Source organism: Periophthalmus magnuspinnatus, chromosome 3, assembly GCF_009829125.3.
Source record: "Periophthalmus magnuspinnatus isolate fPerMag1 chromosome 3, fPerMag1.2.pri, whole genome shotgun sequence".
NCBI lineage: Eukaryota > Metazoa > Chordata > Actinopteri > Gobiiformes > Gobiidae > Periophthalmus > Periophthalmus magnuspinnatus.
Window position 1 is genome coordinate 16,959,629 of NC_047128.1, and position 22,765 is coordinate 16,982,393.

At 40.6% G+C, this 22,765-nt stretch overlaps 1 protein-coding gene across 5 annotated transcripts in view; it reads left to right on the plus strand.

Annotated features, from left to right (window-relative positions):
- The window catches only part of myo9aa (myosin IXAa), a 164,223-nt gene that overhangs the window by 121,397 nt on the left and 20,061 nt on the right, over nt 1-22,765 (plus strand). For 3 of the 5 annotated variants that reach the window (XM_033983232.2, XM_055220981.1, XM_055220979.1), the window contains 13 exons: nt 1,437-1,556; nt 2,432-2,470; nt 3,869-3,941; nt 8,754-8,891; nt 10,646-10,685; nt 11,453-11,575; nt 13,213-13,293; nt 13,458-13,568; nt 16,346-16,468; nt 17,562-17,711; nt 18,351-18,691; nt 19,260-20,855; nt 21,390-21,489. In XM_033983232.2, the coding sequence (XP_033839123.1) occupies nt 1,437-1,556; nt 2,432-2,470; nt 3,869-3,941; nt 8,754-8,891; nt 10,646-10,685; nt 11,453-11,575; nt 13,213-13,293; nt 13,458-13,568; nt 16,346-16,468; nt 17,562-17,711; nt 18,351-18,691; nt 19,260-20,855; nt 21,390-21,489 (3,035 nt within the window). The remainder of the gene's footprint in view (nt 1-1,436; nt 1,557-2,431; nt 2,471-3,868; nt 3,942-8,753; nt 8,892-10,645; nt 10,686-11,452; nt 11,576-13,212; nt 13,294-13,457; nt 13,569-16,345; nt 16,469-17,561; nt 17,712-18,350; nt 18,692-19,259; nt 20,856-21,389; nt 21,490-22,765) is intronic. The other 2 variants (XM_055220978.1, XM_055220980.1) reach the window with 2 other exon arrangements.

Consider the following 22,765-nt stretch of genomic DNA (forward strand, 5'->3'; position numbering starts at 1 on the left):
CATCTTTCAAATCTGTCTCCCCCATCGAGGAGTATGGCATTATCACAATATATCAACAAAGACCCAAACATGTCTAAATTACACAATAGTTATGATTAGTCCCATAAATATAATAAATAATAGCACATTTATTTTGTTAAATGAAAATTTAAACTGTCAGAATAACACCTCGCTTGTGCGTAAAGTTTACACACAAGCGAGAAGGTAGAGGGATTCAATTGTCACTAAACTGATGTAAAACTATGGTAAAGATTTACCACGAGCAGTCTAATCTCCCCAACCAAGTCATAATTAGAACGACACAAAAACCTGTCATATGCATTTTAAGTTGGTTGTGCGTTTCAGAGCAGCTGGACATAGACAATTCTTCAGGATCAGTTCAGTTTATTGAATTCATACTTTTGTAGTAGATAACAATAATCCACATGTTTGATATAAAAGTGCAATATGTAGAAGTTTCATGTGAATGGTTATAAACAAAAGTGACCATTTTATATAGTCTATGTGCCCACTGTGCCATGATGTCACACAGGCCAAATCAAATGGTTTATCCAGTCATTCGTTCCCTTTTCAGGTTTTATGGAATCTGCACATTGTATCTTTAGCTCGTGTTTATGTCTCAGTAGTAGTACTAATAGTAGTTGTAGTCACTGTTGTAGACTCTATAGTGCTGCCATCATCCTTCACCGTAGTCTCCGCCTGTAGCCCCTCCTGTGTCAAGCTCTGCTCTGAATGCTGGAGCCGGTTGTTTCAGATGCCAGAGCAGTGCAGCAGTGGTATCACAATGCTCCTGTATGAGATATAGTGCACTCGTCCCTCTCCCTCAGACTCGTATGATCAGAAGTCTGTGTTTGTGTCTTTAGTGAAGGCTCAACACCCCAGGGACTATGTGACACATCTGCAGGGTGGAGGAATACATTGGATTTGTCCAAACATTCTGAGTTATTATGTTTTTTCAATTAATTATTATTATTATGATATTTGTAATCACTGTACAGACAGACTGAATACAAATGTTTTATCCTCAGGCCCTTTGGCTCAATCTGACTCAAATAAAATATAGCAACATGTAACATGGTAACCTGTAATCTACTAAGACCAAGCAACAATAATGAATGTGAGCGTCATTCTAAAATGAAATGGTTTAGTCCAAGACCTAGACATGGGCATACTTCGATCTGTAGATTCCTCTGTTATACCGCCCCTCTTGAGGGTGATGTGTAAAAGGTCCCTGGATGTGTTGTCTCTGAGCTGTAGTGAGTGCTTAGCACCAGAAGCTCCTCCTCTCAGTCATCACCTGTCCTGATAGTTCTCCTGTAGAAAACTGTAGCTCTGTTCATCTTCACTGTTTAATCTCTCTCTTATCTCCTCCTCCTCCTCCCTCTTTCCTCTTTGTGTTTGTTTTTCTCTTCTCTTTTTGTTTTGCTTCTCCGAAGGGCATGATGACGCTGCTCCCTGTGCAGTTTTGAAAAGTGTGGATAGTTTTAGCTTTCTACAGCACCCTGTGCATCAGAGAAGCTTAGAGATCCTGCAGAGATGCAAGGAGGAGAAGTACAGTAAGGCCCATATAATACACCATTCCTCCTCCTACTTTTGTCTGTGGCCTGGGAGCTGGAGTGTGATCAACAAGCAACTACATTACACTAATAATATTTGTACAGTTCTGTACTAACTGTACAGCCTGTTTGACAGAGTATGTCATTGTGCCAACAGTTAATAGATTAGACCGTTTCCAAATCCAGTAGCATGGCAACAGTGTGATTTAGAGCTGCCAGTTGCTGTGCGGGCTTCAACAGACCCATGTAACCATGTAATACAGAACAGCTGTGCTGGTTTAAACTATCCCATTTAGCTGCCATGTTGATGCTGGATGTGATACATTATATCACACTTAACTAAGTCTGCCAGAGCATCTTTTTGCCATAGGTTAAGCAGATAACCCCACATTTTTACCATCTGAATTTTGAACACTTCTTGAATACTTGAAATGAGTAGGTGCTTGTTGGTCGCTTCTCCCTCTGCCTGTCTCTTTGCCTGCATTTGATCCCGTCTCCATGTTTTCCTTGCACGCTCCATCCTTCTCCATATTTTGATAGAAACCTAGACGTGTGTGCTCGTATTGTGTTTTGGCATGGACTCTGTTTTCTATGACTCTTTTATTTGCTTTCTCTCCTCCCCTTTGGGCAGTGTTGAAAGTTGCTCCCACAGCTTCCCTCGTGACTAATCTCACATATGTGGTGATGGTGAGGGTGTAAGACAGGTCTAGTCTACAAGGGGCACATGTCTTCTCAGCACTAACTGGCTCACCTGTTGTCCCAGCTGTTTCTGTCTATGGTGCAGGCTAGCTTTTCCAGGCGTGTCTTTCTCTGGGAATACTTCATTACACTCACACTATCTGTTTTTGTACTTTTTGTTTTGTGCCGTTTTGCAGCTCCAGATGAGAGTGAGATTTTTGATGAAACAGAAAACGGTATACCGCTAAGTCATCGATAAAATGCTAGCTGAGACAATAGTCTAACCCACTAAAGACAATCGTAGATGTTCGACAGAGATGCACCAAAAGACTGTGACATGCACACATGAAGAGGTGCTAGAGTAGCCAAAAAATGTTACTCAAGTTAAGAGTAACTTTACTTCAAAATGATATTACTCAAGTAGAAGTACAAAGTGGTCATCCAAGAAATAGTGTGAAAAAGTAATTGGGGAACATACTACTCAAGTAACTTAAAGAACAACTCTCGGGGTGTACCACCATTTATAATTTGAACTTAATCAAATTGAAAGGACAAAAAATGGTAAGAGTAACCAAAACTTTTACTCAAATACGAGTACTGTTACTTCAATAAAAATATTATTCAAGTAGGAGTAAAAGTATGCTGCTAGAAAAGTTGTTCAAGTAAATATAACTGAGTACTACCCACCTCTGCACATACGATCTGTTTAAGTATCGTATTTACATCATTGTTTTAAAGGCTCTATGTCACTTCTCTGTTGATGTATTGGTGTTATTGCTTTGCCCAGAATCTTCCACAGTGTGGCATTAAGCTTAATCACCATGGAGACCAGCAGGTGACTAAATCATAGCAGATTGTAGGTCATATCTGTGGAAAAGCAACATCTCTCACAATAGGAGCATGTAAGCAATAAATAAAACAACTGTAATTGAATAAATACAAGATATAAGCTTAATGCTATACTGTGGAACATCCCAGACAAGGCAATAACATCTTCATGGAGACCCGCCACTGGCAGACTGTCCACTCACAGTTGCATTGTACAAAATTAAGCATGTCAGTGGCACAGCTAATTAACCAGAAAGTTACGGGTTCCGTTTTTATCCAAAACCCATACCCTGGCTGAATGTTACAGGAAGGGCATCTGATGTAGTAAAGCCACCAGCCTATGTGTAACTTGAAATTTAAATTTTAGGAAAACAGTGGTGCATCTCTGATTCCTGTCGCTGATTAGACTGTAGTCACACAAATAAATGATGCCTTAGTTTAGTTTATTAAGCTTATCACTGCTCAATCAGCACTAGTCTTTGCTTAGATTAACCCCTGCATGACCACAGAGCTCCTCAAATCAACTAGATCCGATTCCAGCTTTTTTCGACAAATTGATTCCCTAACTGGACTTAACCCAACATTCTACAGCCCACTAACCGGAGAAGCTTATATTAACCTCACCAGGAATCATCTATAGCTGAATGTCACTTTAAAGGCACATAACAATGCTCCATATGTGGTTGTGGTGTCGGGTGTGGTGTCGGGTGTGGTGTCGGGTGTGGTGTCGGGTGTGATGTGGGGTGTTTGCTGTGGAGATGTGGTTTGCTGTGGAGAGGTAGTCTGACACATGTCTGCTGTGACAGGTGTAACCAGGAAGAGCCCGCGCACGCCCCTGTCTGACCTGCAGGGAAGCAACATCAACGACAAAACCCCACGGTAAGAAGCACGCACTATACTACTGTGCTGTATGTCTACTGTACTCTCTGTGGCACTGTAACAGGTAAACGTCATAGTAGAGGGGGGTAGAGTAGCCACATATGGTACTAGACTAAGAGTGAGATTAGGTATCCAGTTGGGCAGGGATGTCTAAACTTTTCTCATTAAGGGCCATATGTAAAAGCACAGACAAAGCTGAGGGCCGACTGAGGGCCATAGACTGGTCACGAATACAATGAATACTTCAAATCTGTGTTATTATTACAAGTTAGACTGAACCACTAGATCTTTATTCATACTTGATGAGACACAATCAATATTTTATATGGACTCGTTAAAGTAGATTTTCGGAAATGTAAAGTAAAAAGTACTATTTAAGGTAACATGGGCCAATTCGCCCAGAAGCTTGAGGGTCAAGAAAAACTGGTCTGAGGGCCGCATTTGGCCCCCAGGCCACAGTTTGGGTATGCCTGCAGTAGGGGGGTTCTCCCATTAAGGTCAATGGAAAAAACGAGAAAAGTCTGAGAATTGTGAAGATGTATAAAGTGTAATTTTTTTATTTAAGTGTTAATGCTTTGAACATGAAAATACGAGATGTCATCATGCACTCTATATTATTCAACTAGTACAAAGTAATGGTCCAAGATATTACTCAAGAGTAAAAAAGAATTTATGGGAGCTACCATTTAAGTAGGAGTAACTGTTGGGACGTAACATCTGGCACAAAATCTGTTAATGATACACTACAAAAAATATAAAAAACAAAAAAAGTCTGTTTTTGGACTTACTTACAGTGAGAAGAGTAACCTTTTACTGAAATAAGAGTACGGTTACATTGTACGGTATATTACAAAGTAAAAATATGGTAGTACAGTTTTATTAAAAAGTTACACTAGTTAATGTGCTTGAATAAATGTGTAACTGAGTACTACCCATCTTTGTGTCTTAGTATAGTGCATTCGCAATGATACTGGGAGCTCACAGTAAAGTAGGATTTCACAATAGTGCTGTTATCTGTTTTACCATTCCTCTGCAACAAAACAATGAATTTAGGTCAAGGTTTTTACAATTCAGTATAAAAGTAACAAAAGGAAAAATTCACAGTAATGTATAGATTTGTTTTCTTTGCAATTTCACAACATTATTCTTGTGGTTTAACTTGCGAAGTACAGATCTGGCTGTTTTAGTTCTTATACCAATACTCTGGTTCTAGGTATTCTTTAATGGAACAATATTACACTGTTTTCTGATCTATGTTATAATGTTGTTTCCTGATCACAAACAGACCTGGAGTTGTGTTTTGTTTTATTCACACACGTTTAACACACAAATCCTGCATATTTAAGCTTCCTGGTACTACAGGAAGTGCTCCACCATGTTTTTAAACTCCATACAACTTCACTAGAATCATGTGGATGATTTCAGTCCTGGATTTGTCTCTCTCTACTGAACTAAATGTAAAAAGTAGCTGTTAACCTGCAAACTACCACTTCATGTCATCACAAGATGGACCAGAGCGTTTTGAGCTTTGGAGATGTAGACAGACTAATAATATAGGGTTACTCAAACATGTGTGAATGAAACAAAACACAATTCTGGATATGTTTTTGATGAGGTAGCAACATTATAACATGGCTTGAAGCTTTCAAGAGTCAATTTTGTGTAATATAGGACCTTTAAAGCTGAACTAAGTAACTTTCAGCGATAGAGCTCCCCCTACAGCTCCCTTATGAGAATACACAATCAGGGAACAGACTCGAAGGCATTTTTTTTCTCTTTTTAACTGAAATGAAGTACAATCACATATAAAAAAAACTTTTAATCTTGTCAAATATAAAAACAGAGCCCAGGTTTCCCAGGAGAACTCTTTTCGAGTCCTGTCGGCCGTATTTCTTGCCTGGTTTTCCACACAGAGAGAGATGACGGGCTTTTCAAACCCCCCGAAAATACATATTTAATCATCATAGGGACTTTCAAAGACTTTTAATGAAGTAAAAATGTTATTTAGTTCTGCTTTGAGTAGTGTTATAACATTCATATGATTTTGGCTAACTTTAAACCAGTATCCTAAAAGCACTCCCTGACCCCGTACATTTTTCTGGATCGGACCCAGGACCAGACCACAGGTGTCCTGATTAGTCTGAGAGTCCATAGGCATGCTTCTGTGATTTACTTGCCTTCTCCTTCCCCTCTGCACACAGCACGCTCTGTCACCTCTGGACCTTACGCGCTGGTGGCATGTGCTTAAACAGACACAAGCCCTGTCTGCTCCGTGACCCTGCACACTGCTCCCTTTCCTCCCACTGAGCACCGCCCCAGCACCTCTGCTAATTAGCCTACCTGCTGGAGAGTAGCGGCTAATGGCTCAGGCCACTGGCACAGAGCTCTGGGTAGTAGGATGGTTGGGTTGTCTAAAGTTTGGAAAATCAGATACTAATCAATGCTACATGCATTCACAGGACAGAAATGAACATTTCCTAAATAGCTTTAAAATAATCTTGAGCTGTATCAGAACAAGTATAAGACCACATAGACTAGTGGACCACTATAATCCCTCAGTCCTCCAGGTAGGTTCGACACAGATACATGACAACATGGTAATATAAAAGAAACTATTTAAGGTTAAAATTGAAATTCTACTATGACAACAATACAATATAGAACTATTTGGGAAAAAATATCTACATTAATTGCAATAAAATGCTATGTAAAATGAATAGATTATATTTTACAGTTCCTTTTTTTAACTTACTTAGCAGCTTTTACCAAACAATACATGATGTAAAGAACATTTATCTTGACAAGAATAAATGTAAATGCCCTTTAACAAAAAGACTGAAATTTGAACTGACAAACTAACACAAGAATCACATTTCAGAACATGTTTGCACAGATCTAAACTGCAAGATTAGTTTTTTATGTAGAACAAGACGGGATATTTGTTGTTTGTGGAGGAAATTATGGTACTTCAAAAATTGCTACCTAGTACAAGAAGACTTTTGTTGCGTTGAAGCTCCACGTTACCTCCTCTACCCCACACGCACTCATCCCCACAGCAGAGAGCACTAAAGCGGGTGCAGCTGCTTCCTTGTGATGTAAAGCCAGAGCTATGCGTTGGAGAGTGTCTGGGGAGTGCTAAATGTCCTGGCTCCACGGGGTGCAGAGGAGCAGACGGTGCACTGGTTTACGAGGCGGGAGCGTATAGAGATAAACAATCCTACAGAAGACATATTGTTCTAACAGAGAAGAAGCCGATGCAGTCCAAACCATCACATGTTCAAGGGTGTTGTGCATAATCTACTTTTTGTTCCATCATCAAAAACATGACTGAAGAGTTTGAGTAATCCTGCAATCACTTCCAGGCACTATTCGAACTATCCTTAAGGTTAGCAGTACGAGCCTGTACAAGACTCAGCCCACAAAACAATACACTATGACTTCACAAACCTGGTGCAATGTACAGTGTTATGAGTCACCCTGATTATGTTGTGATAGGGGGCTTTGAAGGGAGACGGAGGGGAGGGGGTACTCAAAAACGTCAAAACAAAACTGAAATAAGGTGAATATAGATTTTCAAAGCAACTTTACACACCAGGACTGACCGACTTGTAGGCAGTAAGTTATTTTTTTTTTTTTTATTCATCTTTATTTATACAGGAAGAGCCGAATGAGGGTACTTACTCTCCTTTTCATGGGCACCCTGTTCAAACGCAAAAAACAAATAAAAGATATAATTACATAGGTCGATTTAAAACATTAAAAACAGGAGCAGATGTGAGTATAAATATTTATCACCAGATTATTGAAGTGTATTAGTGGCACCAGTTTTACATGTCCTTGAAATGTATTTGTTTTTAGGAAGCAAAATAACCATAAGCTTTTTTCCCATTTCAGTTCTAGTGCAGCCAGTTTGTAGTCTTATATAATAATGAGATCTTGTGTTAAAAGTTCCCATGCAAGTGAGATTTTCAGGCTATCGAGTTTATAGAGAGTCTATAAATACATTTTATGCAGTGTTATTCTCTTCTGACAGATGGCGATGGCCAACCTATTTTTTCATAGAGTGTACAGTGATGGGTTTTAAACTTATCACCTGTTATGAAAAGAAGCGCTGAGTGAAAGAGAGTATCTGAAGGCTTCAAAGTAGAGGCTGAAGTCTACATGTGTATTATATCCCCATAATCCAGTACAGAAAGAAAGGTTGCTTGAACTATTTCTTTTCTGTAATTCAATGGGATACAATATTTGCTCATCTGGTCCAGGGATTGGAACCCAAAATGTTACTGCTGCGTGTTGATCTTTGTCACTACTGTGCCACCGTTTCATGATTTTCCATTCTCTGGTGAAGTTGATTTAACCAGTTATTCATAGCAGACAAACTGTGTAGAGCAACAAACAGTCCATAGTGTTCTTGTGGTCAGTCAAAGGTTATTGTTTTATTTTGGAAAACTTTGGGGAGAAATATGTTTGATTTCCACGGCTTTAGCTTGGAACACACTGCAATAGGATTTATAACTATATGAAGTGGTGCTGGCTGTAGATTTATGCCTGAGCCCTGTCACGGCTCCTGTGGGTGAGATGTGCTCTGTGAAGACGCTTGTGAACTATTGAAGATGGCTCCTCTGGGTCTGCTAGCGCTGGAGTCATGAAGTAGCACCTGGAACATCATACTGTATGTCCTTTCTTAAACTCTGACTCCTTTGTTTTGAAGAGTACAAAAAAAATCCAAAAGGAGTGGTAATACAAATGGTACAAATAAACAAAAAGACCACATAACGAACACTAATTGTTGCACCGTCTCTTTCCTCACAGCAGCTCTCCGGCTCTCGGGTGGAATGGCCGTGTGGGACGTCAGAGTCATCTGTCGTCGGGCAGCTCCACTGCTGAGGATGAGATCTTTGTCAACTCCTCCAGCAGCAAGCTCCTGGAGAGAGCCCACGATATCCTCATGTCAGTATAGTGCTCAGCTCAGTCTCTCACAACAACACATGTAACAAAGGATCCAACATTTATGTCAAATCTGAAATCAAATCATCTTTAATATAACTAATCATGACTTGAAATTGACTTTTGGAACTAGAAAAGTCAAATGTTGAGCTTCTTACAAAATGATCTGTTCATGAGTTTCAGACATAAGGATTCTCTCCTGATTTGAAGGATTTGGCATAGCAACGCTCCGCTGTTATAGCAACTCATTTCAAATCAAAATGAGGACAGGGTGGGATCACATAAGTTTTCTTCTTCCTACTCCCTGTCAAACATGTGTACAGTACTTTCATGTGACTTTTTGATTTTTATATCTTTTGAATAGGGAAAGGTCATCGCAAAATTCTTCAAATCATGAAGGAATCATTTCTCTGAAACCCATGAATATACATGCATGCTTTTCATAATTTAAATATTCACTGAGACAAAACAGAACAAAAATAACAAAAGCACAGAGTGGTAACTAGGGATCTAACGGTATCCAAGTGTCTCGTTACGGTATTATCACAATATTCATCTCATGGTACAGTAATTATTGAGATATTTTACAGAGGTTAACAGAATTGGAGAGGTGCTACTTTTTGCTTTGACAAATGCCTTCACAAGACTTTGATACAAATCATTACAGTCATATTCCAAAGAAGTGCAATGTAAAAGTGCCCTTTGTTTCTTCATGTTGTCTGCATTGAAACGGCGCAAAGGCTCATGGTCTATTTAGTTCCCTCCTTTTTTAGCTGTTGCTGCAACCAAGTACTTTTAAGCAAAGGAGCTTGTACTTTGATATATTATCCACGATATTATTGTGAGACTTTTGACGATATATCACATCACAATGTTTTTGTTATTGTTACATCCCTAGTGATAACATTAACGATCAGTGTCACCTTTCTCATTTACTCTCCTTAATATCTTGTCACACATCACTTTCAGTCATTCTCTCCGTACATATGTTCACTATAAGAGTGTTAGTTTTCTTCTCCAGATATACACTTTAAGCTTTAAGCCATGTTAGAATGTTATTACCTCCTCAAAAACATCCCCGTATTTTTGTTTTGTTTCATTCACACATGTTTTAGTAAACCTTTATAATTTGTGCTGCTCTGTTCCACCTTGTGATGTCATGAACCAGTAGTTTTCACGTTAGCAGCTACCTTTTATCTTTTATTCAGTAAATTTGTTAATTTCAGGGCTGAAAGTGCCAAATGATTCTAGTGAAGTGTATGTTTCAAAACACAGTGGAGCACTTCCTGTATTACCACATGACATCACAAAGTGGAACAAAGTGTTTTATGTTTGAGAGAAGAACTCAGGATTGCAGGATTTGTGTGTTACATGTGTGAATGAAACAAAACACAACTCCAGGTATGTTTTTGATGAGGAAACAACATTATAACATAGATCAGAAAATGGCATAATACGGACCCTTTAGGTATGAAACTTGCATTTTAAGTGTGAAAGTTGAAAGCGCGGTTGGCCCTGGGTTAGTAGCAGCCCACAGAAGTCTGTCAGTAATCAGTACATACCTGTAGACTGACCTGTGACTTCTGCAAACAAACCAGGACTCCACAGGGATGACTGTATCACTGTTTTATTGGCAGGTTTATGACACACATGGGGATAATGTCTTTAATTAAACCCATTCACTGCAAAGTAAACAGAAAGCACTCACCTGTTCAAGTCCGCCGGAGTCACTCATAATTTATTTTGTTCATTCACAGGAGGAATAAAAACTACAAGCCCAAACCAGCTCTCCCCAAGGTACACAGATTGGTGCTTTTCAGATTTTTGAATGTGATGATGTCATACTACTGTACTGTACTGTCCTATGAAATGTCTAAAAGGCAGAGGTGGGTAGTTACATTTACTTAGTTACATTTACTTGTGTAGCTTTCTAAAGAAACTGTACTTTTCTCGCAACATACTTCTATTCCAACTTGATGGTACTCTTACTTGAGTAAAAGTTTTGTTTACTCATCCCACTGTGAGCAACTCTACAAGTGACAGAAGCTTTATGTTGACAATATGAAATTATAATTGAGATATGGTTTAGTTTGCGTCTGCCCTTTTGAAAATACCAAGCTTTATCTTCAAATTATAAATCTGGTATGAGATCATATTATGTCCAAATATTTTTTAAGTTCTCTTACTCCGCCTACTCTTACTTAAGTAGTAGTTTTCCCAAATACTTTACTCTTACTTGATTCATTTCTTAGACCACTATTTTTGCACTTCTACTTGAGTACCGTAATATTATTTGAAGTAACGTAACTCCACTACCCACAATTGCAAAAGGTAAATTCACAAATGTTGAACCGAATTATTTCTATTAGTGACTAAACCCAAGAACTCACTGTGATGCAACAGAAATCTACATTTGAACGATATTCTTTTTATCTGCCCTCATCTTCATTAAGTTTTATTGCCTTATAGAGTGTTATGACATCATCTGAAACCAAGCAGCTACTTTTAAGAGTCTGTTTAAATGGAAGTAATTATTAAGCTAACCATGACCTCTCCCCCTGCAGCACTTATTAAATGTTAAGTCACTGAAGTACTTGAGCAACTTGACTCTCCACGACCGCATCACGAAGTCGCTGCTTCACCTCCACAAGAAGAAGAAACCGCCCAGTATAAGCGCACAGTTTCAGGTGAGAGGTCAGAGAAGTGCCAGCACCCATCAACTTTTCACATTAGACACAGGCACAGTGGAAATACCTTGGCTGGGTTCCAGTATACGCACTTCTTTAGGATTTTACAGAGATGTGAGTCTGGCCCCCGGTGAATGTCTCAAGAGTTCAGATGGGCGTGATTGACAGGTGGATTAGCCAATCAGGGATACGCATGGTCCATCCCTCGGGGACTGAAAGACGGGACTGAAAACATTACAGATTTCTAAGAATCAATGAGTGAAGCACTAAACTATTCAAAATGATATATGACCAATCAGCCCCTTTATTTCACATGCGTCACAGAAAAAAAAGATCAATTGGATGCTCACATTTCTGGCTCGAGATGTGACAGAGGGTGAAGTGACCAGACTGATGTCCCTCTGTATGAAAAATACAGAGGGATGTCAGGATTTACCAGCCAAGGAAATGACGACATGGTCTGACTTAAGCAGCAGGACGGTATTACTATTACTGTTGCTCCATATGTCCTCGTTTTGCATTGGCTTCCTAACACATCACAAATTATTAAAGCATAATACGCCTTACATAAGAATGAATGCTGTAACACAGGCTTCTCTAGTTCATTTATTGCATTGCTCCAAAACAACCCAAAAGTAGGACATGAGTGAAGTCATGTCTCAGAGCTCAGACAGAGCAGTCAGCTTGTAATTCTGTTTTATGATTTTTATTTTGTTATTGGTTTTGTGGTATTGTACCAAATGATTGGTGTGGTCAACATTGGTGTTGTGAGCAGATGTGACAGGCAGCATTATGGCTCGGGTATAGAAGTGGTTTATTTAATATAACTGTACATTTTCTATATTGAGGATAAAGACAGACCAATTAACAGTTCATTTGTTTTGAGACTAAATCAGCATGCATTTGATCTTATAGTGTCATAAAGACATCTACAAACATGTTTTAAATACTCTAGCCATGTAAACTTTGTAGACACCCAAAATGAGCGAGGCATTCTCATGGCTGTGTGATGTGGCTGCTGGAGGTGGAGATGAGTGCGGGGGCCCCTCTGGCAGGCAACCGGGCCTCAGCCGGGCCCCAGCCGGGCCCCAGTGTGGATGACTTCACTTCCCACATCCTGTGCTTCACTGATGGCTTTAATCTCCTAGAGAGGGAGGAGACTGGATTCCTCCTGCTCCACTATTACACACACCAGCACATGTTTATCCCACACAGCTCCACACATGGGAATGCTACACTTCATTCAAACACATTTACTGCGTATCGCTTGAAGACATTGAACCACACTTTGTATTGCTCAATGGCCTTATATATTTTTACAAATCTACTTTTGTGATAGTGGCTCAGTGCTAGAGCATGTGCCCCACAAACCTGAAGATTGATGGTTAAATTTCTACTTTGACAATGTCAAGTATACTGTTGTTTACTTGGACAATGTATAAGAATATGTTATGTTTATGTAACTATAATTAGATGGCAGTGAATGAGCTGTATGCACAGACTGGTTTCTATGAGAATGAGTCATTAATAGGTAAATTATTAAATTCCTGCATGAGACACACTTGTGTAAGGTAACTTCCTGCATGAGACAGACCAGTGTAAGTTGCTTATGTTTCTCCTCGTACTTGCTTCCACAGGCCTCCCTCAATAAGCTGATGGAGACGCTGGGTCAGTCTGAGCCGTATTTTGTGAAGTGCATCCGTTCCAACGCTGAAAAGGTACAGTGTGCACTCTGCAGGCATGTGGACTGTTGGGTTTCAGATTTTCAAAGCATTTTTCTTTCTTGATGTTGAATTATTTCTAAAGCTGTTTATCATTCCTGGGTCTCTTTAACATGTGCCACCTCCCTCCTCTTGTTCCTCCTCCCCTCTTCCCTTCTCAGCTGCCCCTTCGCTTTAACGATAACCTGGTCCTGAGGCAGCTCCGATACACGGGCATGCTGGAGACCGTGAGGATACGCCAATCCGGATACCACTGCAAGTACAGCTACAAGGTACAGTCAACATACTGTGTGGATTATACATAAAGTACCTGACATTCATAACATTGAACTACATTTAATCAATCATCAGTGAATAAATCCAGAAAATTATACATTTTTTAATTATGGTGAAGTTTTTAAAGTTTATTTTAATTTTTTGGTTTCACACGAACAATAGAGGTAATTCCATAACCATAGCAACCATAATGTAAACAGGGCCAAAACTCAGTGCTACTTTCTTGTTTGTTTTTTCAACAAACTGCCAAATTAACTGATGTAAAACTATGATAAATATTTACCACAGATACTATCCCACCAAACCAAGTAATTATTAGAAAAACATGAAAACCTGCCACATGCACTTCAAACCTGCAGAGTGTATAGATATAGACACGGTGCTGCACTGCAGGTTAAACCGGTTTAAGCCCAAAGACAATGAGGAGGGGTCAAGTGACAAGTACCTTTCCTTACCTTTCTGTTAAGAGCCCCCACTGAATAAGACTCCTTTACTGGCCTAGTAAAAGTAAAAGAGATTGATGACATTGTTTAGACAATTAAAAAGTTGTAAGCAAAACATTATAAATCCCAGAAAGGAGGCACTGGAGGTAAAAGTAAAGTAAAACATTGGGATTAACCTCAGAATATCGCACAATATGACAAATCTATGTCTTTTGGCAAATGAAAACCACTGAGATACACCAAAATTACAAAACTAGAAAAGCCCAGGAACATTTTTTTTTATACCAAATTCTTAAATCTAATCAGGTTGACTATGTTTTAGAGAAATTAGTACCTGTACTATTAGTTACCTGTCACATGCAGTTAAATATTTGTGAGGAATGTTGTATATGAATGTTAAAGAGAGAGTATTGTGCAAAAGCTTTCTAAGATGTTATAACTGAGGAAGAGGTTTTGGATGTCCTCCATGCATGTTTCAGTAATTTAGCAATCTCTCCTGGGCCCTATTCAAACGCTCTTTAAGGTTAGCTGTAAGATTCTGTCCAAAGATCAGCCCACAATTCTACGTCATCCGTACTCCCACATGACACGCAAAACATGATACAAAACTGTACTCTACAACTTCACAAACCTGATGCAATGTACAGTAGTTTCATTAGCGGGATGCACTGTGATTGTGTTGTGATGGCGCTCTGAAGGGGGAATGGCTTAGCACAGGAAGAGCCTTGTGTTTCATTGATTATTATGGGTTAATAACTTCGTCTCCGATCATGATTTTCTGACTATATGAACAGCCCACACATCTGTACTTACCAGAACTTAGCTTAGGTCAGCTCTCCTCAGTGATGAGACATATCTGTGGGTTGGGATCAGTGTGTTGGACTCCTGCTGCTGAACCCAGTCTCCTCAGAACAGAGCCAGTGCATTGTCCAGTTCTCTGAAACTCTCCCGTTTCTGTAATAGTATAAACACTGCGTCGGTTTCCCTGTCCGCCCCCTGCAGTCAGGAGCTCACAGGGCTGGGAACATGAGACAATAAGCTTCACTTTCAGATGTCAAAGTACGCCGTGTTTGTGTTCAGTTTGAAGCAATGGATACAGACAGTAGAGGCCCTACCTAAGCACTGTATAAAAAAGTGGACTAAGTGAGTGGGACATTGGCTCCAGTTCCACGTTTGGAATTCTGACCACGAGTATCATAGCAACCAAAGAGCCAATCTGAAGTGAAGCTGTTGACTGCTTACACCACTGGTTTAGCAGGGAGCCGACGCTTAGCAACTCTGTCGATCAAACCTGTTGCTAACGGTATTGGGAGCGATCTCGGGGAAAGAAAGCGTCTGATTTGTTTGTTTTTAATGTTCATATCTTGAATCACTGACATAATACGGACATAAATACCAGGATCAGGTACAGCAGGTTAATACGTACATTTTAAGACCAAAACAATGAGGCTCACTGCAGCAATTACAGACAGAGAGGTGACAATTTTTCAATGTAAAGTGAATTGGAGCCAGGGTCGATGGAGCCGGAAGCGCGCCCATGATCACTTCCTATTTGGAATGTGGCAGCTAGCATGTTTGATATGTCCATTTAAATATACAGTCTATGGTCAGGACTAAACATGGGCTCTGAGACGCTAAAAACACTAGCACAGACAGAAGAGTGATATGTGCTTCTCTCTGATGTTTTCTTTCCACTGCAGGCAGATGTTTGGCCAGAGAACCACATAGTCTATTTTCTGTTTACGCTGCATAATTAGCCATGTGCTCTGAGGATGAGCATCTTTTCACAGGCCTCAGTTGTTATTGATATACTATGTGTGGTATCGGCAGCTATTCTAAGGCTGAGAAAGATGAGATTAATCTTTTTTTTTTTTTAAATTGACCTGTGTGTTGCAACACAAGGTTCAGTGACAGCCGAAGAATAAAACTATGAAAGATGATTAACTATTAGAGGACTTAGAAATAAAATCTAACGCTACACTGTGCCAGCAGAGTAAAATTATACAGTTGTTAAAGGATCATGTCACTTACGGGTACAATCAAAAACTTTACAACTGATTTCTAGCTTTGTTTTTGTTTCTTAATCTCTCTTCAGATTTGTTTTTGCTGAAAAAAAGAGGAAATTATAAACATGTTCATTGTTTTCAATCAGCTGATGGACCCGGAAGTAACGTCACACTTAAAAACTCTATAAAGCAATACAATATTGGTATCATTTCCAACATCAACGTCAACTGTAACTGCAAACCCCTGTGGTTACTGTGTAGATGGGAGATTCTGTTTCACTTTGCATAGACATCATTGTTCATAGTGACTGATTTTTCTTGTAGGACTTTGTACAACATTACCGTGTCCTGCTGCCTGAAGAAACCAGTGCCTCCAAAGAGTGTATCCAGCAGTGTCTGCAGCACCTGAGCCTGTCTGCTGACGGATACCAAGTCGGAAAGACTATGGTACGTTTATTTCATTAAATCACTTTGTGACAATAGCACAATATATTGCTGTAGAAATACAATAGAAAACAGGACTTCTTATACTGTTGTGTGTGTTGAGGTAAGATATTTGGACACCTACTCTAGTCACAGAACTGGAGCTTATTGTGACAGAAGAGGCATCTGGTCATGAGACAAAATGGAATAACAATGTGTAAAATAAAAGCTTTCCCATGTAGTAAGATTTGCCTTATCCCAGTACAGATATATTGTAAAAAATGAGACTGAGGGCCAAAATGAGACTGATATGTGCTGTCAGCATCTACCATATTTTCTGGACTTTTTGGGGAAATTTATTTTACAAAATTCGAGACCATAGAGAACAATAGGTTGAATAACAGTACATCCATTAAATTCTTTACCCTCGGTGACGCTTCTGAACAACTCCAGAGGCAGATGAAGCGCCTCTTCCTCAGTGGAATACGATTTTCTTTTAGGGGGCAGTGCACAGTTGTCAGTGTAACAGTGAAATTATATATTTAAAACATTTCACATATAAGTCGCATCTGAGTATAAGTGGCACCCCCGGTCAAACTATGAAAAAAAAGTGTGACTTATAGTCCGGAAAATACAGTAATTATAAAGCAATTTATCCTCTGTGAACCAGGAAGTGCACTGTTACCATGCTAGTTGTTGTTAGCATTTGCATGATGGCAAAACTCTAGCCTCTGAAAGTTGTGAAAAGCTCCTATAACCTCAACACAGAAAATATTTAGCGTTAGGAAAGTGAGGTATAACTTCAGACCACTGCAAACTGTTTAAAATGAACTAGTTTTATTTTTCACTTTTCAAGACTATAAAAATTAGGTCGCGCCTTTTAAAATGACATCAACATGACCCACCTTCTCCCTGAGCTCTTTAATGAAAAGTACGGTAGTTGGTATGAATGAGTCATGCTGTGGTCTGCGTTTGTGTTTATATCATTAAAGGACCATAGCTAACATTCTTGTAGGACAGCCCAGTGCCCTGTAGGATGGATATGACTCACAGTGTGTAGTGTGGAGGTGCAGTCTGGTGCTGATGCCGTGGCCCTCATGCCCTTCTCCCCTCTCAGGTGTTCTTCCGTGAGGCTGAGAAACAGAAGCTGCAGGCCCTGCTTCACAGCGAGGTGTTTCGGCTCATCGTCAGCCTGCAGCGCCGCTTCAGAGCCCACCTGGAGAGGAGGCACTTCTGCAGGATGCGAGAGGCCGCTGTCTGCATACAGGTACGCATCAAAGATTAACCACTAGAGATAATTTATTTGAATTTATTTACTTAGTTTTTTCCTTTCATATTAGCAGGACTAATGGGGACTATGTAACTTTTCTTGTACCAGAAAATATACATAGTGGACCTTTAAATTTAATACAGAAAAAGGTGTGAAATTGTTGCCTCTTCATTCTGTTGCTTTGAAATTTGAAAGATTCAGTTTTCAAAATTGCCTACTATATATCAGAGTTGTTAAAAGTATTGAAAATCAGATACTAATCCATACTAAAACTAGTATCTAAACTAGATACTCATTTGAGCAGGTATTGATATTAAAAAGTCACATTCACAGGACAGAGTTGAACCTTTCCTGAAGCTTCAGAATGATCTTGAGCTGTATCAGAACAAGTATAAGACAGCATAGACTAGTATATGCCCATGGACCACTATGGAACCTACCTGGACGACTGAGGGATTACACAGATATAAGGCCACATGGTAATATAAAAGAAAGTAATGTTGAAAATCACATTCTATTGTTTGTTCTCATGTAACAAAAGCTGCACATTTATGGTGGCTTGTAATTCATGAACTAACATTATTTAACAAAAGATTAAAAACTAACCTGATGCTGTGTTGTGGTGTTCCCTCTCAGAAATGGTGGCGAGCGTACAGGCCCACAGAGGAAGAGGAAGATGATGAGGAGGAGGAGACAGAGGATGAAGAGGCCTTGGATGTGGCTGCGTATGAGAGCGCTGCAGTGTGCCTACAGGCCCACTGGAGAGGCTATCAGGCGCGACAGAGACTGAAGCTGTGGAAGGAGTCTGTGCTGGTGCTGCAGAGGGCCTGGAGGCTGTGGGTCCAGAGGCGCTGTTCGGCCGCCCTGGTCATACAGACGGCCTGGAGAGCGCACCAGGCCAGACGGGGCTACCTCCAGCTCTGCAGCGCTGTGCTACATCTACAGGCACTGTGCAGGGGCCTCCTGGCCAGGAGCAGGTACACAGCTCGTCTTTGTATCTTTTGTGGGCAATTTGATACTTTGTAATGATATCACACTGGGGGTCTTCTGCCTGTAGGCCTATGGTGGATTCTTCAGTAGTTACCGCACAATACACACATTAGCAAACAGAGCCAAGACAAGTTTTAAAATAGTCTGAAAACTCAACAAATAATACAAAATGGATTTAAACAGCAGATTTTCAGGAGTTTGTGATCTATACGAGCGTTCATGGTCCTGTTTAGGTGTTTGATTTTCAGCAAAAAAAGATGAGTGTGGCTAACTGAAAAAGTGTTGGCCATCATGTGACTGTAATGTTGAGAAGGACTTGTTTAACTGCACAAATCAGCTCCCCTGTTGTAGTTTTAGCTAAGTCAGTTCTTTATGGTCATTTTTGTTAAGACAAAGCTTAGAATAAAGTCTAACTTGAATAAGAGCTTCAGAACTGTTTGTGTTTTAATGTATTTTTGTCCTTTTATTTCAGTGAGTCCTAGCCCCATAGAGAACCTCCTAGTAGATGTTTTAGTGGACTTAGATTGTAATGGAAAGCGCTTTTGTATTTTTCAGCTTCCAAAAGCTAAAGGCGCAGAGGCTAAAGGAGCGAGAGGAGGAGAGGCTTCGTGAGCTGCAGAACGGAGAAGTGAGCATTTCCCCAGAGGAGGGGACACCTGAGACCATCCCAGGTCTGGACCTCAGCACATGGGAGGCCTCCATCAAACAGCAGGAGGAGACCGCTAAAGTGTCCAAGCTACAGTCTGAAGAAGCAGAGCTGGCCTCACTGCCCTCTGTGCTGAGGGAGAGGGCGCGCACAGTGGACGAGCCTAGCCAGAAGACCACGCGAGCCAAGAGGGAGAGCCGGAGGATGAGAGAGCTGGAGCAGGCGAAGTTTAGTCTGGAGCTGCTCAAAGTGCGGGCTACCACCGGAGGGCCGTCATCTCCATCTGAAGAGCGCCGATGGTCCCTAGAGTTTGTCCCACCCGGCTCCCCTCCTCTGCGCTCTCCTCAGGGCACGCCCGATAGCCAGAGCTCCAAAGGCAGCTTTGAGCTGCTGAGCATGGAGGAGATGCCTCCTAAAGCTGTGGCAGAAGTCACAGACACTGAAGATCTGTGCTCTCCTGTCCATTCTGTCTCACAGGAACTGGAGCCTAGTGTAGAGACTGTGTCCAGCAGCCCAAAGCCTGACAGATACACCTCAGAAGATAAAGCTCCAGAGACAGAACCCATTCCTCCTACACATCCGCCCAAAATGGAAAACTACCTCCCGACATTTTACGTCCCTGAAGGCAGCGCTACACAGCAACCTGTGACTGAGCCTAAACTGAACACACAAACATCTACCACCACCACTACAACCACCACTAGCACCACTTCTGCCAAACCTCTCAAAGAAAGGCGGGAGTCAAGTCGAAGGCCGGTGGTTGTGGTCATTAGCATGCAAAAAGAGACTCCACTAAGTGAGGAGCTAACAGACATGGTCCGTCCCCAAGTGGAGCTGCGGGACTCTGCAGCTCAGACAGGAGAGCTGACGCCCTCTCCCCATAATGTAAGCCCCGCCCCCCGCGCAGATCAGGCCATCATCGACAAACTGGTGAAGCTAAATGTGGAGAAAGAGGAGAGACTGAGGAACCAACAGCAGCAGAACGAAAAGGAGATGATGGAGCAAATTAGACAGCAGAAGGAGGTGCTGGAGCGTCAGAGGCAGTTCTTTGCCCAGTACGAGAAGGATATGTTTGAGAAACAGAGAGGAGAAGCCCTACAGAAGATCCAGCAGAGCAGACAGGAGAGCCCAGGCACCATGGGGGCCCGGAGACCCAGCAGGCCCAGCTCACTGTACATAGAGAAAGCTAGTGGGCCTACCCCCCGAGCCCGCACTGAGTCTGACTCCACTCCCCCCTCACTCCAGTCGCCCCCCGCTGTAGCCATCCAGGGAGTCACCCCACAGCCACAGCTGCCCCCACAAACAGTGCCCAGTCCCAGGCACAAGGACAGCAAAGGGACCCCTGAAGGATGGGTCCCCAAACTCAAACTGGAGTCCAGAGAAGGAGGGGTCAAAGGTAAAACCGTGCCCAAGAAGCAGCCGGTCCAGCAGGGCAACGCGGTGAGCCTCAGTGACAAGAGCAGCAACATCTTCTTTTCGCCCAAGGACAAAGTCACCTTTACAAAGTGAGTGTGCAGCTTTCATCATTTATACTCTGTGGACTTAACTGTCCCACATAGCACATAAATGAGCTATTTTGGACACACGTTAAAGCCGCTGCACCTACTTTTTACAGTCTTTTTTTAAACGTTTTGCAGTCTACCAAATTTATTTCTTGCTTATATTATGCAGAGGTCAGTGCAGAATTTTGCCACGATGGTAAAGTTAATAACAACTAGCATTCTAACGCACACGTCCTGATTATTTGACACTTATAATTAGATGTAAACAGCACACAGTGGACTTATTTTGACCTCAAGAGCTGATTGTACAATATGTCTGTACTGGAGGTTTGCTCAAATACATGAAAAAAATCGGGTAGCGGAACTTTTAAGAGTACGATCTATGGTTTTCAAGGTCTTACCATAATATGCCCGTGTGTGTGTATTACATAGGCATCTTATGAACTGTAAAAGTAACTACAATAACAAAATAAACTGTTTCGTATATGATCAGGTGATATCTTGCAGTTTTTAACATATATCTCATGTATGCTGCAGGTTTGACAGCGATGCAGTCTCCAAAGGGGGACCGAGCAGCACAAAAGAAGGAGCACCGCCTGCGTCCAAGTCTTCCTCCAAAACCTCCAAATCTCGAGATGTAAGCAGAGCCCGTGTTTGTGAGCATGTGCTGATGTGTTCTAGTGTGAGTGCTGTGCAGAGAATGACAGTACTAGAGATACCCGAGGAAGTACTACTGACCTACAGTACATGCACCGCTGCTCTTGACCAGTGCTAATTTTGGCATTTTAATTTAGTTAGCCTTTTCACTAAAATGATTTGTAGTTTCAGTCAAGATTTAGTCATGTTTTTAGTTTTAATTTAGTTTTACTTGACTGACTAAAATGCTAATTTTGTTGGCTAAATCCATCATAGTTTTAGTCATATTTTAAAGGGCCTATATTACACTATTTTCTGATCTATGTTATAATGTTGTTTCCTCATCAAAAACATACCTGGAGTTGTGTTTTGTTTCGTTCACACATGTTTAACACACAAACCCTGCATATTTAGGCTGAGTTCAAACAGAAAACACTGTTCCACCTTGTGATGTCATGTGGTAATCCAGGAAGTGCTCCACTGTTTGTTTTTTTTAAAACTCCATACACATTCACTAGAATCATTTGGATAATTTCAGCCCTGAATTTGCCTGTCTCTGCTAAGTAGTTGTAGTTGTAGTTGTAGCTGTAGTTACCTTGAAAACTACCACTATATGACACGACGAGGTAGAATAGAGCATTTTGAGCATTGGAGACGTAAACCAGGATTACTCAAATGTGTGAATGTAACAAAACACAACTGCAGGTATGTTTTTAAGGAGGTAACAATATTATGACACCCCACAAGAATTCGTTTTGTGTAATACCGGACCTTTAAGTATGATAAACTTTATGCCAACGTACAGAAGTGCTTCTTGGACATTGAGTTTGTTTATGGTCTGGTTTGAGACTTGGGGATTGCAAAGTGGAACGTGAATCTAGTCTCTCTACCCATCCCTTTGTTTACTTTTACTATTCAAAAATACAAGTACTATAAGTCAGCACAAAATATCTAAATGTATGTACCAGTAATTTTAAACGTAGTTTAAGCCTCTGATTACATTTTTTTTGGTTTAGTCAGAAAATATAATATATGAGATTGGCAAAAACTATGCCAAACTATTAGGATTAGTATCAGAGGTGGGTAAAATTGTACTCAAGTAAGATTAATGTTATTTCAGAATAATATTACTTAAGTAGAAGCACAAAGTAGTAGTCTAAGAAATTACTCAAGTACAAGTAAAAAAGGTTTGAAGTTAATGTAACTGGAAGGATGAACATTAAGTACTGCAGAAAATCTGGTATTTATAAAGAATAGAGACAAAAAATGTTAAAAAC